The sequence below is a fragment of the Poecilia mexicana genome, unplaced genomic scaffold (assembly GCF_051168715.1).
Source record: "Poecilia mexicana isolate PSO_F unplaced genomic scaffold, ASM5116871v1 scaffold_8, whole genome shotgun sequence".
Taxonomy (NCBI): domain Eukaryota; kingdom Metazoa; phylum Chordata; class Actinopteri; order Cyprinodontiformes; family Poeciliidae; genus Poecilia; species Poecilia mexicana.
Window position 1 is genome coordinate 1,785,322 of NW_028263377.1, and position 17,725 is coordinate 1,803,046.

Genomic DNA, 17,725 nt, shown 5'->3' on the forward strand with positions numbered 1-17,725 from the left:
TGCTTTAAGGTATGATTGATCATTTGTAGATAAATTGATTAATTTAGCATTATGAACTGGATGGCAAAATGTACTTAAAAGGACATTATATATACTGCTCAAAAAAATAAAGGGAACATTTCACTTTAATTTTGTGTGTGGCTCCAAATCCAGGCCTCCATTGGTTAATAAATTTGATTTCCATTGATGATTTTTGTGATTTTGTTGTCAGCACATTCAACTTTGTACAGAACAAAGTATTCAATGAGAATATTTCATTCATTCAGATCACTAAATTAGTTAATTATTTCAATAATCACGATTAATCTGATTAATCGTTTCTGCCCAAATGGAGTTAAGAGTTTGAAGGAGGCATGAAAAATGAAAGACAAACCTTTTCTTTAAGCAAAGATCTTTTAATAGAAAAAGATAAACAATCAAAGGTTTAACAAATACAAAGTAAACTCTTTACAGCACATTTACAGCTCTATTGTATATTTTAAGTCACTGTCAATGAAAATAACTGATAACTGAATTATTTGCCCCGGTTCAGCTCGGTTTGGACTTTTCCATTTCATGATGGAGATCGAGTTTTGCCTCATCGATCCTCAGAGATCCGTGTCGTTTTCGTCATGCAGAGATTGAGATATCAGTGATTTTATTGTGTTTTCTTCAACACATTTAATCATCCTACTACACCCAGTGACTAAAAGCTGCTGAAGCCACCTTTGAAAACTGATGGCATTAATAAGCATGTGGTAGAAAACTAGGAGGTGTGAGTGAAAAAACAAGAGCGTTTATTTATAGAAACCATCGACAGACTAAGACATTAATGCACTTAAGTGTAACTAAGAAGAAGTAACTGTTTTTTCTATTAGAAGTGAATACATCACAGCACATATGAGGTTCTCGGACTTTGGCCCTGTACAACAAGAGCAATTATATTATAGTGCAACGTATGCTGGAGACAGCCCAGCATGAATATTATTATTATATATAGGCTTATATATATATTTATATATATCTATTTGTTAATCAGTACAGTTGAGACAATGCCCCTGCTTTTCAAGTTCTTCCATAGAAAGTTTACGATCATCAAGTTTGAGGCCTGAAAGAAACACTGCTCAAATAAAAATACTTTCCAGCGAACATAATTTAAATCTAAAGTAGCAACAACAGAAAGAAATCAGCGTTCATTAACTCAGGTTCCTATTGCTTTACTGGTTGTGAGTTTCTCCTCTCCTACGACCAACGACTCTGCTGGATTTATCCTCCCTCACCTGTCGAGAGTTGGAGGCCGGAGGTCATCACCGTGGACGCAGAGTTGGAGGGTCAGGGTCATCTCTTGAGCTTTGCGTCCTCTTTAATCTTCCATATCATCAGCTCCATGCAGGCCGACGCGTCCTCGCTGGAGTCGTGGCCCTCCACTGCGAACACAAGCACAAGGTTAGCCGCCCCTTGTTGCTAGGAAACGGGAGGAAACACTGATCATGTGACCAAACGGTGAGGAGGAAATTAATGACGTTTGTGAAGGTAGGAACCTCATGGGCGAAGTGGTTAGTTAGACTTTTATTTATTAAGACTGAAACACTTTGGCTAATTGTTTATAGAATCAGTAAGACTGGGGAAAAAAAAATCACTTTTAGCTTTTAAAAATATAACATTTATTATTCACAGCTGTGACATAGCTCAGGATTTCTGAATCCAGACTAATGACGGAAGAAGTAAAAGTTTCCACAGCAGCAACAGCGACCTCTGCTGGTGATTTGAGCATATTACACAAACTAACCCAAGAAACAAAATATTCATCTAGAGCAGAATTAGTCCACAATTTGTCTCTGTTTTTATTTACAACTTTCTTGGGTTTTAGAAAGAGTTTTGTTGAACTCTTAACAAGAAGATTTGTGTTTGGTTGACTTTTTTTGTTGCTACTTGGCAGTAAAGTGTTGGAAAGTCGGTGTATTTTTCAACAGTCTTATTTCGTGAGTTATAGCTTAGATAAAATAAATAATTATTTTATTATTTATTATCCAAAAAATAAATAATTGTTGGAAAAAGAATAAGTTGTTCTAACTGCACAGCTTAAAAAAACAAAAACGTATCTACAGGTTGTCTGGTGGATTTTCTCACCGTTGTCCTGGATGATGCGTTTGAGGTAATCGGCCATCAGGGTCTTCAAGGCACGTTTGTAGGGCAGACCGAGGCGGTGAGGAAAAACGATGGCCGTGTCTACGACTGAGCTGTGGATGAGCTGGAAACAGACGGGAAATAAAATAAACCTTACTCTTTAAAAATATTGTTTTTAGTCGATTTGTTTACCGGAAAGAAAAACATTTTTATCTCAGAAAGGGACTAGATTGCTCTGTCAGACGTTAAATTTGTGCAACAAGTTGCAGATTTTTGTTAAAGCAGCAGTTTTTGTACTCAATTAGTTACATTTATGGACTCCACTTCGAGAAAGGCAATATTATTATTATTATTTAGTTCACCAAATACTGCAAAACAAAACAAACATTACAGACTAGCAAAATAAATAACCAACTAAATAAGCAAAGAGAACAAACAAAACCCCAAAAAATTATAAATTAAACTGGATAAAACTTGAGAAATTAACTTTGACCATTTAAAATCTGTCTGCATGACGTCCTGAGGCAGCAGTTTTCTTCATGATTGTGTAAACAATAAAACATTTCTGGAACAAAAACATTTTTTGTGTTGAATAAGATTCTAATTTTCTGAGAATATTTAGTTGTTTGTTTGTTTTTTTTTCAAAATCATCAAAACAACTGAAATAAACAAACATATCACCAACTGTGTATAATGAAAATAAAACTAATTTTGTAATCAATTTAATAAAATCCCATTTAATTTAACATAAAGTAGAATATAAATGACAGATTATGCATTACCTGCAGGCATTTTTTTTTACCTTGTCACAAACTAAATTACCCATTTTTAAAAACTACATAAACTGCAAAAACAATCTTACCAAGTATTTTAGTCTAATTTCTAGTGCAAATATCTTAGTAAAGTTGAATTAAGACAAAACTAACTTATAAGTAACTTTTCAGCAAGATATAGGACTTTATTTATTAAGTCAATAAAAATATAGATGAAAACGTTCTAGTGAAAACATGGGAAATATATCTTGTTATAAGTGAATTTATAAGAACTTTTTCATCAATATTAAAGAATTATTGATTTAAATCAAACTCCTTTATCTTATTAATTTCTTAGTCTTATTTCAAGTGTACTGAGATATTTGCGGTAAAAACTAAACTAAAAATACTTGGTAAGATTTTGTGTTTTTTCAGTGTGGATATATTTCTGCAGCTCAAACAACAAGCGGCTGGAGAAGATGAAGAAGAGGATGATGAAGGTCACCTTTAGTGCGAGCAAGTCGCTCTCCAGACTGTGTCCGATGAGGACGGACTCCGCCCTGAACATGCTGAGCAGAACCGCCTGAACGTCTCTCAGGGTGATGGTGGCGTTCACCAAGTCTTCCTCAGTGACGCCTGAGAATCTGTGAGAGAGACGCAGCTCCGTCACACCTGCAGCCATCCAAGATGGCGCCGGGAGTCGCTTCCTATTCCCTCACCGTGTGTTGTAGTCAACCACTTTGCTGTCGGGCTTCACAAACGTGTCGTAGATGACCTTCATCTCGGAGTCGATGACGGTGACCCTGGTCAGCTCCAGGCCCTGCTTAGTGTAGCACTGATCACACAGACAGGAAAACAACCAATTAAAGCTAAGATACGCTAACGTTTACCATATTTATTCATTTATTTTTGTTTGTTTTTGAGGGATTAAAATTTTGGAGAATCAGGATTTATTTTGTTTTTTACAACTTTTATTTATTTGGACTTTGAACTGAGGTCAACTCTACGCCACAATGTGTCAGGTAGCATTTATTTTAAATGTCGCCTGACCCAAAATAAATGTCAAATGTCTGCGGAAGAGGATTAGGATCGATGGAAAGAAAAAGAAAACTGACTTTTTTTTTTCTCAGAATTCCGACTTTAACCTCAGATTTCTGACTGAGGAGATCCTGAAAACTAAACCATTTCTTATTAAAAAACTTTTTTTTTACAGTTTTAAAATTTTTTTTTTTCTAGTAAAAAAGCCTCTTTTATACTAATATTCTCCTAATTAAAGAAAAATTCTCATATCCTTGCCCTAGCGCTCCATCGTACAACTGATAGAACAGATGACTGAATTAAAAGTAATTTTTTTATAAATATTTAAGTGACGTCTTTTTTTAGAAAAGAAAGCGGGCAGAAAAAAAAATCAATTAAAATTGCACGTAGCATTACAAAAATCAGGGATTTTCTGATTAAGTCAAGCTGCCCAGCTGTGCAGCGACTCGGGGTGATTCTTCTTCCTGTTTCTCTCCAACTCACCATCTCACAGTCCAAAGCGAACACTCCGCCGTTTCCGTCCGGTGGCAGCGGTTTGCTGAACGTCGACACGAAGCCGTCCAGGGATTCTTTACGGCCGTCCTGCACATGTTGCTACGGAAACGCAGAGAAAATTAAACGATCAGAGATGAATATTAGAAAATTAAAGGAGCTACATGAAGATTTTAAAAGTTTCCCTAAAAATCCAAAGCAATATCTTGGCTAATCTGATTTGATACTTAATAACCAACATTAAATAAAATATGTAATACATAAGTATACTAATAAATAAATAATAGTTTAAAAAAAACTATAGATTAAATAAACACACAGCTTTAAGTTTTAGCATCTGTAACTAAAATAAGTTAATACCACTATTAACACTATTATAATACTACTAATATAGCACTAAAAAAGTAAAATACAATCTTAAAAATAATAAAGTGACTTGGTTGCACTTAATTACTTCTTTCTAAACAATGAAATGGGTTGGATGATTAATTTTAGTGCCTGTCCAGCTGATAAACGTAACATGTGAATGTTTATTTTAGGGTTTTACTACCTCTAGAATAATCTTTGACTCCATATCTTTCTAATATATGAGGATATTATCGTTTTGCTGTGATACCTTTGCTATCTGGCATCCAGGAGCTCCAACAGCAGCCGAGCAGCAGCTGTACGTCGTCTCCCAGCCGCCAGCGACTGAGGAGAATAAAACACGTTGAGGAGACGACTGACTCAGGAGGAAAGAAAACTCAGGAGGAAAGAAAACTGAGCGTTTACCTCTGTGCCTGCGTAAACGCCCCCAGTGGTAGCTGCACTCCTCTCTGCGGACACAGCTGCCGTTGACGCTGACCTTATACTCGGCGCCGCAGCGGCAGCATATCCTGCCGAACGCTGCAGGAAGATTAGCATAAACCTGTTAGCTGAAAGCGTGGTGCTGGTTTGAGACGGACGGCGCTGCGTGTTTCCTCACGGTCTGGGCAGATCTTTTTCTCCGGCTGGTTGTAGATGACGGCCTTGCCCGAGGCCTCGGGGTTCAGCCGCGGGTAGCCGTGCTCCTGCAGCTGCTCCTCTGTCATCAGGTACGCCTGCAGCTTCCTGTACAGGCTGGCGCCTACACAAACAGCAGAGCAACAACTAAATCTATCACAGTCTCCTAAAACAAAATTAGACACAAATCTGACTTTTTCCAAATGCGACATATATCCAGAAATATCCACAGCTGGTTAGTAATTAGTTACATTTACTTGAGTAACTTTTTTTTACTTACGCTGTACTTTTTACTTTTACTTCAGTAATTTTATTATGAAGTATTTCTACTTCATAACATTTCTGGATTTTCTACCCACTGAATGAAAAACAAAGATGTTTTAACCCAAAAATTGACCAGACAAAGACTCACACCTGCAGCTTTTATTAGAGTCTCATAAGTTTTTCACTGAAAGAAAATGATTTGGAAACATTTTCTTTTGCCTGACTTTGTTATTTTTTTGTTACTTATCTGAATTATTGTCATTTTCGTCCTTAAAATACCAAAATTTCCACTTAATTCTATATTTTTGTCCATCTGATGATGTAATGTTTAGATTTTAAATGATTGATGCTTTGATCTGTTACTCAGTACTTGAGTAGACAAATACTTTTTTACTCTCACTTAAGAAATGTCTTGAATGGCTACCTTTTACTTTTACTTGAGTAAAAATATGTTGAAGTAGTGCTACTCTTACTTGAGCAAAAGTAAAAAGAAGCCAACCAAGGAATTCCTCAACTAGGAGTAAAAAAGCATTTGGTAAAAAAAAGTCTACTCAAGTTTTGAGTAACAGATAAAATTATCATTCATACATTGATATAAGTAACAAAAAATGACAAAATCAGGCAAGAGAAAATGTTTCCTAATCAGTTTCTTTCAATAAAAAAGCAAAAAGAAAACTTGGGGATCAGAAAAGGTTTAATTTATTAATTTTCTTGTTATTTAGCTGGAGCGCCGTTAGCATGAGGTCATGGGTTGGTGACCCTCAGGTTGTCACATGGCAGCTTGAACAGACCTGCTACTGTGAAACTGCTTCTGCACTGTAAGCAGCACCTCACAGGAAAAAACTGTCTTCTTTTTGTTTTTTTAGAAACATAATCTGCGCTTTCTGCTGCCAAGCATGTGATCAAGTGACACATAAAGAGCTGAATCCAGAAAAACACAAACACGAAGAGAGAAATGAGCACACGTGTCATCTGATCTGAAATGGAGGCCATGTGTTTTTTACCGGAGAGTTTCTCCTCCTGCTGTTTGCCCGACCGGTTGACAGTGAAGCTGGTTGTGGCTGCAAGACGACCTCCCAGAACCTCCTCATGGGACTGAGCCTTTCGCCTAGTTGCAAGCCCAGAATCCTCTGTAGAAAATGCAAAACAGATCCACTGGCTGTCATTTCATTCATGATAAAGCAGAGGAGCTGTACAACACACAAATTTTCACTTCCTCGTATTTCTTGTAACAAATGTGGATAAAATGTTTTCCTCATCCACCATAAAAAATCTGAAAATTTATTTACAATTGTAATGTTTCAATTGTTGATTTTTGTGTTTTTTATGACGTGAAGCACTTTGAACCGTCTTGTTGCTGAAATGTGCTATGCAAATAAAATTTGATTTACAAACAACTCTGATGAACATAAATAATTTAAAAACTAAGATCAAATCAATATATTCAATTTCAGATTTCAGTCCATTTGAGTTCAAACTATGACTGGGCGACTTGGCTTAAAAATTAAATCTCTAATCGGATTTAAATAGTTTTTTTTTTTTCTAAAAAAGAAATTAGAAATGACAGAAAATAGTTTGAAAAAGTGACTTTTATTTAAGTTTTAACCTTTTGTTACTTGTATAAAAGAGTATCAAGGCCAGGCTACAAGAATGTTTGTTTGTTTATGAGAATGTAGTCATAATATTAGCAAAATTAAGATGCAATTTTACTAGAAGAAAGCCTTAAAATTAGAAGAAAAAAGTAGTTTTTATGAGAAAAAGCTTCGTGATTCGTGTGGTTCTTTCTTTAAAACAGACACATTTGTTTGCTCAATCCTTTCAAAGTCTTGATAAAATATTTCCTTATCTGTAAATCTTGTAACAAATTATAACTTCAAAAGTTGCCTAACATTCCTCACTTAAATGTTTCACTCATTTAAAATTTCTCATAAAATAAGTATTTCATTCTCCTGGTAGTACGACTTTATTCTGGTAATATTATGACTTTGTTCTCACATTATTTTGACTCTGTTATCTTAAAATATTAATTAATAATTTGTCGTAGAGTTGACCTGAATTCAAAGTCCAAATAATTAGAAAACACGCTTGTCAAACAAGATGGCGGCTCTGTGCTGACATCACTCTGAACTATGGAAACCCAACGGTTGCATTGCTGAAAAAAATCCAAATTATCCAGAAATTAAATCTTCAAGAAACAAAAATGATTTATTAATCAGACCTAGTTCAAACATAACATCTATTATAGTGAATCTGATTAAATCAAATCTGAAATTTGCCGCTTAGCATCTTTTAGATGAAGCCATAGTTTCCTGACAGGCTTAAAAGGTATCAGTCAGGGGAAGAGTACAAAAAAATCCTCATTATTAAATACAATGCAGAAAGTACTCGATTTGAATGTATTTTATTGAGTTTTAATGTAAGAAATAATTTCCTTTTGCTGCTTTTGAAGCTGCAGGTTATGTTGTGAATTGATTCTTAGATTTACTATAGCCTGATTTTTTTTTTAAACCACAACAGGATTTAAACTTTATAGATGGAAGTTGAGACTACATACTTTTGACAGGCGACGAACACGAGCTGCTTTTTCCCCGAAGCTTCTTCAGCGTGTTGACGGCAACGTTGAGGTAGATGTTTTTACTACTACTGCGCTCGTACACCAGCTTCTCCTCATCAAGGGCCTGAAACAACCGTCACAACCATCTTTAAGTGGAAACGCCAACCAAACATCAACCACAGTCAGTCAAACGAGCGGTTCTGTTAATAAACGACACAGACCGACTCTAGCAGAGCAGAAAGAAGAGAAAATGTTCACACCATCTGAAATGCAGCCTCCTCTGACGGGCAAAACTTGACACATTCGTCTATGAACGTGTTGAGGTAGCGCTGGCGGATGTTGGTGGGAACTTTCGCTCCGAACTCAGTGGGGATGACCGGACGCCTCATGGAGGAGCTCTGGGGGAATAAAAGCAAACATGCAGAGAAGAGAGTCACGTAAAAAAAATCTGAATTTACACATTGTTTCTTAAGACCTTTAGAAGATTTTAAGGAGCATTCACACCAGCTCTGTTTAGTCCGCTTTAATCCAACTCTAGCATGTTCGCCTAAAAAGTCCGGTTTGCTTGAGGAGGTGTGAAATCTGACGCGAACCACATTACAGCCTATACTGCAAAAACACACAATCTTACCAAGTATTTTGCTCTAGTTTCTAGTACAAATATCTTATTATTACACTTAAAATAAGACAAACTAGCTTACAAGTAACTTTTCAGCAAGAAATAGGAGCTTGTTTTAAGTCGGTAATTCCTTAATTTTGATGAGAAAATACTTGTTCCACTGGCAGATTAGTACAGATATTTTTCACATTAAATGTAAAATAGTCTGCCAGTGGAACTAGTACTAGTTGGAGATGGCTCCAAAAGCAGGAAACTGACTACAGCACAGGGCATTCTGGGTAATTACAATAAAAACAAACACACGAGTTGAGCCCTAGCAGAAGAAATGGTTTGTGGTCCGACAACTACTAAAATCTGGAACTACTCTATTTACATTCTGTGAAGAACAAACACAAAATCTCAAAGTATTTTGTCTTGTTTTTGTGCAATATATCAAAATGGCATAAAACTAACGTAAAAGTAGCTTTTCAGAAGCTAGATGAGCTTGTTTTAAGTAAATAATTTCTTATTAATGAAAAAGTCATAGTTCCACTGGCAGATTATTTTAACTTAAATCAAGACATTATTCCTCATGTTAAAACTGAAATAACGCGTCAGTGACACGAATACTTTTTAAATCAATATTAGGGAATTATTGACTTAAAAAAATCTCCTGTTTCTTGCCAAAAAGTTACTTTAAAGTTAGTATAGTCTTAATTCAAGAGTACTAAGATATTTATACTAGAAACTATAGAAAAATAATTGTTGAGATTTTGTGTTTTTGGAAAGGAAGTTGCGCTCAGTTTCTTGTTCAGGAGTTTTCGTGTCGTTTCCTTCATTAGTTTTTGCTACAGCGCCACCACAGGTGAGGGAGTGAACAGGTTTTTGAAATAGTTTGTGTAGCGGAGTAAAGCTTCTTCTCAAACAAGACGGAGGCTCGTATTTCCTTTACTGAACCCTTTTGTTCAGTATTTATTGAAGAGGAAAAAAAGGGCTTCAGCCGATAAAAACAGAACAACAGCAACAACAACTGCTCGTAACCAAGCAATAAAATCAACAAAGCAAGATAGTGACTAAACAGTAACAGATCCTTAAGCATTCTTCAAAATAAAAGACTTCCTCTATTCAAATAAATCATGTCTTACACTGAAATATATTTCACTTCGCCTTTGTAATTGTATACAATCATATTCAATATAATAATAATAATCATCATGTAAATTATGCTTAACATATAATTGTAATCAGTCACTTATCATGCAAATATACTGAACAACATAAGTGTAAAAAAGTCACAACAGTTTGGTTTGTTTGACACAGTGCAGTGAAAGCAAACTGTACCATCTGAAAATGTAACAAATGTTGCAACTTTGGTCCCCAATCAGTCTACCCCAGATTTCTAGCACTGTGCAGAAATAAAAAACACAAGAGGCACTAGATATCCATAAGATTATCAACATGAATAGTTAAAAAACACCTTCATGGTGGGTGTGTGTGCCGTCCTCTTCTGCGCCACCGTAGACGAGGTTTTGGACAGAATGCCAGCTGTGGTTTGGCTCTTCACCCCCTGGGGAGTCTCACTGGCAGCTGGTTTCCCATGTGCTGGACGTGCTGGGACAAACACCAACATTTCACTAATTATAGAGCCAAACACAAACTTTCAACCAGAGCCAGGGGGTGTCCTACTCGTCTTGGTGGAGGTTATCTGAGGATTGGGCCGGTGAGCGATTCTCTTCTTCTCCCCGGCAAAGCCGGAGGTCGAGCTCTGTGAGGCAGCTTTGACTGACGCTGAAAGCTGGGCGGCTTGCTGCTGCGCCAGCTGCATACGCTGGAAGCAGACCTCCTGCGGAGTGGGCCGCTTGTATGGCCGGACCACCGTCTTTGAAGGTGCATCGGTCTGGAAAGTAACAACAAAAATATTGGTATTATGAAAGTATGTGAACACATCACTGAAAAACACACAATTTACACTATTTTTGTCTAGTTTCTGGTGAAGATATATTAGTAAACTTGAAATAAGACAAAACTAACTTAAAAGTAACTTTTCAGGAAGATATAGAAGTTTGTTTTAAGTTAATAATTCCTTAACATCGATTAAAAAGAAGTAGTAGTTCCACTGGCAGATTTTTTTCAAAATCAAGAGGCACTGTGCCGTTACCTAGCAACCCTAGCCCAGCCCGTCACCTAGCAACCCAGTTCTAGTTCCACTGGCAGATTACTTCACTTATAACATGGCAACATGTTTTGTTATAAGTGAATTAATCTGCCAGTGGAACTAGTACTTTTGTTTTTAAATCAATATTAAAAAATTATTGACTTACAATGAGCTTCTATACCTTGCTGAAAAGTTACTTCAAAGTTAGTTTTGTCTTATTTCACGTTTACTAAAATATTTGCAGTAGAAACTAGACAAAAATACTAGTTTGTTTACTGATGATAACATGGAGGGATTTGTAGTATGTTTTTATATATTTATGGTTAGATTTAAATAATTTTACAAGACAGTCTTTTTTTAAAGATTTTATTGGCTCTAGTGGTCTTTATTTGATACTGAATCGACAACAAAATGTGGCAAAGGTCACCAGGCCGGGAATCAAACCTGCGACAGCCGCGTCGAGGACTAAGGCCTCCATATGCGGGTTGTGCTTAACCCCTGCGCCACTACAGCACCCTCAACAAAGTAATTTTTTTATTGTGAGGGGCTAAAATCCCATAAATTACAAGAAAAGAAAATTACATCTTCTTAGTATGACTTTAACTCTAACTCTCTGAGTGTGTTCTAGTACTATGTTCAATTCTTAGAATACTGTATTCTAAAATAAAATCAAGCTTTAAAGAGAGACTTTCATGACACAGAAACCTGATCAGAGCATCTCTCTGGAATGTTTCCACTGAATCATATAAGGAAAACCCCTGAGCTCTGATTTACATGTACATGTTTCATATCTTGGTTTTACTTCCTTGTTTCTCTGTAGCCACCACCTGAAGCTCCACCTCAATTTAGAAATAAAAGCATCACAGAAGTAAATACTACAGGGGATTTTTCCCACTCTTCACATAAAGGTCAGACTTTAAAAGGTAAACAAGAAACTCCCTCTGATTCAGTTGATATTTCAGACGTTCCTGTTCTTCCATCTGCTAACACAAAGCTTGATGTTGTTTCTACAAAATACCATCATTGTTTGCAAATATTACCTGTGCATGAGTGACTAAAGTTATAGGAAGTGTTTGCACATAAAATAAAATGTACCATACAATTAAAATGTTTCAAAAGTGTCTCACTTACATCTCCTTTGGCAATGAAATGGGACACTCTCTTCTTTTGGCCGGGGAAGAGTGTGGTTAAAGTGCTATCTGTGCTTCTTTCCTCCTCTGAATCCCTGGAAGCCTGAAAAAGGAAAAGAAGAACAGATAACTACCACGCTTGAACTGAAAAACAACAAAATATTAAATACTTTTGTCTAGTTTCTTGTGAAAATACTTGAAATAACTTAACTTTCAAGGAACTTTTCAGCAAAATTTAGGAGATTGTTTTAAGTTAATAACGGCTTAATATTCTTTTAAAAAATTACTAGATCCACTGACAAATGGTTTCACTTATAACATGTTGGTATAAGTGAAATAATGTGTCAGTGGAACTAGTAATTTTTTATCAATATTGACTCAAAACAAGCATCTATATTTTGCTGAAAAATGACTGCAAGTTACTTTTGCCTTGCTCTCTCGCATATATTTTCACTAAAAGCCAAACAAAAACACTTTGAAAGACTTTGTGTTATTTCACTGAGTTATTAGGAGTGCACTGATTGCAGCTTTCTGGCCGATCACGGATTACCGATCTTTGAAAGCCTGATTCTGATTCTGATTTTGGCCGCTACCAATTTTTAATAATTTTTTTTGTCTGAAATGTTGCTAAAAATAGCAAGAAAGTCACTGAGTTGGTAAAAGTGGTTGATTAACTGTAAACATGCAGACATGACCTGGTGGGCCGGCTTCACATGTAAGTGTCGGCCGATCACAGATCTCCCAAATGTAAGGAAATCAATAAATCGGCTGGTCGATAAATTTGTGCACTCCTAGAAGTTATAAAGTGAATGAAAAGTAAAAGAGAAGTAGACGAAAAACAGCAGCACCTGCTTTGCTTGCCTTCCCTTGTCCTCCTTCTTCACATCATTGGATTCGTTGAAGATCCGCAAACACTCCTCCATCGGATCCGAGTCGAAGTCCAGATCGTCCTGAAACATGGAGAAGTCGACTCGGACGTCGTCAGGCTCCTCCCAGCTCGACCTGCTGCGTTCCGGTTCCCCGTCGGCCTCGTCCTCAGAGGAAGATGGCGTCCTCTCTGAAGCCTTCCTCTTGCTCAGAAGTCCCCTCTTTAACGCGTCGGCTGATTTCCTGACCAGGATTTCCTCCGGCTCGTCGTCATAGTCCACTTCCATCGGGGCAGCCTCCTCGGGGCTCTCGTCTCCAAACAGATCTACGTGGCTCAGACTCAGACTCTTGTCTTCAAGTTTCTTTTTTGATGAGCTGGCGCTTTGCTTTGCTTTAGCTGGGCTCCCCTTGCAGCTGCTGGAGCTGCTTTTGCTTTTCTTAACGTCCTTTTCTCTTCTACTGCTGTCCAGTTTGCCGTTTCTGTTCTGGCTGTCTTTATTCTTGCTTTGGTCTTTCTCACGGTCCGATGGTTTCAATTTTTTGCTTTCTCGTGCGTCCTTGTCTTGTTCACTTAAGGCTCTCTTAAGTTTCTCCACCATCTTGCTCTTGCTCTCATATCTCTTTTCATCCCTGCCTTCTCTCTGAACTTTATCCTTCACCTTTAGTGTATTTTTACTATCATCTTTCTGATTTTTGTTCTCCTTCTTTGCAGAGTCTTGCTTAAAGTTCTTACAAAATAATTTGTCTTTTGCACTACTGCTGCTACCACTGCTACTTTTAACACCAGATGATTTCTTTCCTTCTTTATCGATATTTTGTGTTTTCTCCGGTTTGCTAATTTTACCATGACCACTTTGATCTGCCAGCTTCTTTTTCTCCAAGTTCTCCTTTTGTTTGGTATTTTCCTGTGAGTCTAAGTCCTGTGCAAGCTCCTCCTTGTTCCTCTGTGTAAGAGCGCCCTTTATACTTTTAGTCCTGTCTTTTGTGTCTTTCCCCAAAGCATCTCTGGCCGACACAATGTTGGCCTTTCTTTGCTGGAGATTGCTAAGCGATGTGGGTCGGTACTCCGTTCCAGAGCTCTCCCCATCAGAGTCGGAGATGGTGTACTTTTTTAAGTCTATACTCGCCTGCTGTGGCTTTTTCCCAGCTGTGCCACTCTCCTTATCTGAAGCATCCAGCCGATATGCCTTCTTATAATCAGTCTTAACTGGATGTGAACCCTCATCTCTCTTGTTTTTCACTGCGATCCCTGCAGAGTAGTTGGACAGAGGGTCATACTCCATATCCGTAGACGGCCTAGAATTGTCCAGAGTGTATTTGCACTTTGCAGAGGATGCAGTGTTCAGATACTTGGGGCTCTGGGGAGGACAGGGCACTTGTGTCCGAGACTGAGGCTTTTTCAGGGAAGTGGGAACATATTCCATAGAGCTGCTGCTGCTGCTGGACCTCTGACTGTCTGAATCCAAGGTGTACTTGCTGCAGCCCGGGGTGGGATCGTATCCTCCCGATGTGATCTGATAGCTCCCAGGGTCGTAGGCCAGGTGCGAGGCCGGTGCTTGGCTTTTAGCAACGTTGGATGAAGACGAACCGGTCTTCTCAGTGGGATTGTAAGGTTCATCTCCGATGCGAGAGAGCTTCCGCTGTTCTCGCTCCACCTCGCCACGGACTTCCTCGATGGCTCTGTTGACCATCTCCAAGACGCCGCTGAGGTCCCCAGAAGGAGCAGGCTGCCCATTCTGCTGCTCCTGAGGACTCACTACTTCTGGGTTGAAGGGATCGTAACCCTGGTCTGCAAGAAACACAGCAACAAAATAATAATCAATATTAACTGATATCGACTGATCGATGGCAGATTATTTGACTTATTACATGGGAAAATGTCGTTCTAAGTAAAATAGTATTCCAATGGGACTAGCACATTTAGCACAGTATTAAGGATTTAATTACCTAAAACAAGCTCCTATATCTTCGGTACTTTGTAAGTTTCTGGTATCTTATTTCAAGCTTGCTTTGATATTTCCCCAAGAATCTAGACAAAAAAACACTACTTGGTAAGACTTTGTGTTTTTGCAGTGTAACTTTCCTCCCAATAACTCATGAAGATTTGGCTCAAAGCATGCAGTACCAACATTGTTTTTAAATACTGACATGACAAATGCAGATTTTTAAAAAGTTTTTACTTCTTTTTTGCATGGAATAAATCCTGCATTAATTAACAATGTCTATTTCCATTTTGTTGCCATTTGCATGTGTGTGTGTGTGTGTGTGTGTGTGTGTGTGTGTGTGTGTGTGTGTGTGTGTGTGTGTGTGTGTGTGTGTGTGTGTGTGTGTGTGTGTGTTTTGGGAGCCATGTGGATTTTGTTTGGTCATGTGACGACCAAAGTGATGCAGCACAGGATTGTGGGGTGTTTAATTGACGTAAAGGAAAAACATAAGCTGTGTTATTGTTTTTTTCACAGTGTTGAATAGGTAGGGAAAAAATATGCAATAGTAGTAAATATTGGTCATCTGTACTAACAGCAATATTAATTTCAGCTTTCAACTTCACTGTGCAGCCCAAATTATTCATTAGATAATGTACAAATCGGATGAAAAATAAACAAGAGAATAAAAGTTTGAACATGTGGGAAACTTTCCAGATAGAAAAAGAGAGAAAATCATGGATGAAAAGGCTATTAATGTTGTAAAAAAAAAATCACAACTACTTTATCTCAAAGAAAGAAACAAGTCAAGTAGTCTTGTAAATTGCTACTTTTAAAACCAAATATTGGATTAAAGGAAGGGTGGACTCTTTAAAGAGAAATGTTTCAAGACTCGCTTCATGTTGCAAAAACCAAACTCCAAAGACAACTACAGGAGGAGTGAAAAATATTGCTACTGGGACTCTATTAGAGGATGCATGTGCTTACTTTTTTGTTATTTTATCTCAGCAGCTTTGTCTGATTTATTATTAAATGTCTGTGCTATAATAATTTCCAGGGTTGTATCTTTCGGGGTGAACCTCTATTTTTCCAAGAAAGCAAAATGATTAACGATGCAGACACCGTGAAATACAGGTAGCTTTATATGACAGGTAAAGTGATTTTTAAAAAGTATCTTTATTTATTTTTTCAAATACTGGAGTATGATTAAGAGATGTAGTTCATATGTTTTTGCAGAAACACTTGCCTTGTAAAGGCATTTATTTTCTCATGTTACATCCCCAAACTTCAAAATATTATACTGGCATTTTAAATATCAAAAAATAAATTCGCAATTTAACTGACATAAGGCCATTTTAATTAACCAATTTAACTGAAGTCAAATGTTTTTAAGTACTTCTCCTAAACCGTCTTTGGACCAAAAAGCAACACAATTCTCTTTGTAATGCTCTACATTAGGATGCTCTAATGTTTTTGTGGTGTAAATTTATATCCAAATAGCTTTAAAATTGTCTCTCAGCTTGCAGTAGTCACAAAACGGTAGGAGCATCACTAGAAACATAGCGAAACCTAGCCTAGCTTTCACTTCAGAGCAACGGGACACGGAAGGTGTAATAAATATATTCTGTTCAATTTTGTCGCAACAGAAGACGAAGAAAGTGAACATTCAACTAAATTAGCACCTTTTTGTCCAGACTGCAGCTTTTTAACGTCTCCGTAGGACGGCCGACTCTGCCGGCTGTGTCTGAAGTGACAGTACGGTCTGTTACACCCATTTCTACTGCCTTTGCCGTCGTTGTAGTCCGCGTAAAACGGACAGTCAATCCCTCGGAAGAAGCCGGTGGACCTTAACATTATCTCCGGATTGTCGTCTCATGCCCGCACGTCCTCCACGGGCTTTGTTTTCCGCGTCGGGTTTCTCAAACAACCAGCAAACTGGAACAATAACAGCGTCCCTAAGGCGCCATGACAGACTGGATGTGAAGCGCGAAAGTCTCGCGTGAGTTGCCGCTCGATCACGTCAGAGGGATGGCGGAAACGAAACCAGGTTCCAAAAGACTCGAAACACCACGACGGTTGGAACCGTTATAAACATGGCTTTATCTCCAATGAAAGCCTTATTTTGAATTATAGGTTCAGCGTTCCATCGGTTTATAGTTTGTCTCAACACGTCGTTCGCTAATAAAATAACTACGCTTTTTAATTGCATGATCATACATGAAATTAGAGAAGTGAGGCTTTGAAAAGTTTAACACTGATTAAGTTACATGTTGCTTGCTTTTAGTAAAACGCCCTAGTTTTGTAACAGGATAAACTCCACAAAACCCTATACTTTTGTGGGAGGTCATCACCTTGTTGCAAACATTGAAAATTGCTACTTTATTGTTTTAAAGTATTCCTCTACTGCTTCATTGGTTTAGTTGTCAGAAACAAGACACATAACCACCTTAAGTTACAAGTCAGACAAATCAGAGATGCCAACATGATACCTTCAATAAAAGCTGATTATACGTCAGCATTTTGAACATTTTCACAGATGCAGTGCTCAATTCATTTAAGATGCAAAAGATTAGAAAAAACTGTGTTATGGTTACATTTCCTTTTTTTTTTCCATGTGCAGCAGCCATATTTAATTTTTCTAGGATGAGGTTGTGCATATGGATTCCCCCTTTAGGGACATTTCCTCCCACATGGATGATGTCTGGATAGCTGGTCAAAGTCTGGATTTTGTAGCTTTCACCAAAACTCTAACTTCCAGCTCCACGCTTGGAGGCCATTCCAGTTTTCTCCTCTGTCGACATGGAGCTGAAATCACAGCATCAAGTGTAGGAGAACTATTCCAATAAGCCTTTAGAGAACTATAAAA

At 37.7% G+C, this 17,725-nt stretch overlaps 1 protein-coding gene across 1 annotated transcript; it reads right to left on the minus strand.

The window, feature by feature from the left end:
- Positions 1-374: 374 nt before the first annotated feature.
- rexo1 (REX1, RNA exonuclease 1 homolog) lies at positions 375-16,835 on the minus strand. The gene is made up of 16 exons (XM_015000538.2): positions 16,542-16,835; positions 12,919-14,726; positions 12,072-12,173; positions 10,472-10,682; positions 10,263-10,396; positions 8,448-8,585; positions 8,188-8,311; positions 6,638-6,763; positions 5,353-5,493; positions 5,160-5,273; positions 5,005-5,078; positions 4,380-4,490; positions 3,578-3,693; positions 3,364-3,502; positions 2,110-2,230; positions 375-1,406 (listed from the first exon to the last, which is right to left on the minus strand). The coding sequence occupies exons 1-16, from the start codon at positions 16,711-16,713 to the stop codon at positions 1,318-1,320; spliced, it is 3,720 nt and encodes a 1,239-aa protein (XP_014856024.2). The 5' UTR covers positions 16,714-16,835; the 3' UTR covers positions 375-1,317.
- Positions 16,836-17,725: the final 890 nt, after the last annotated feature.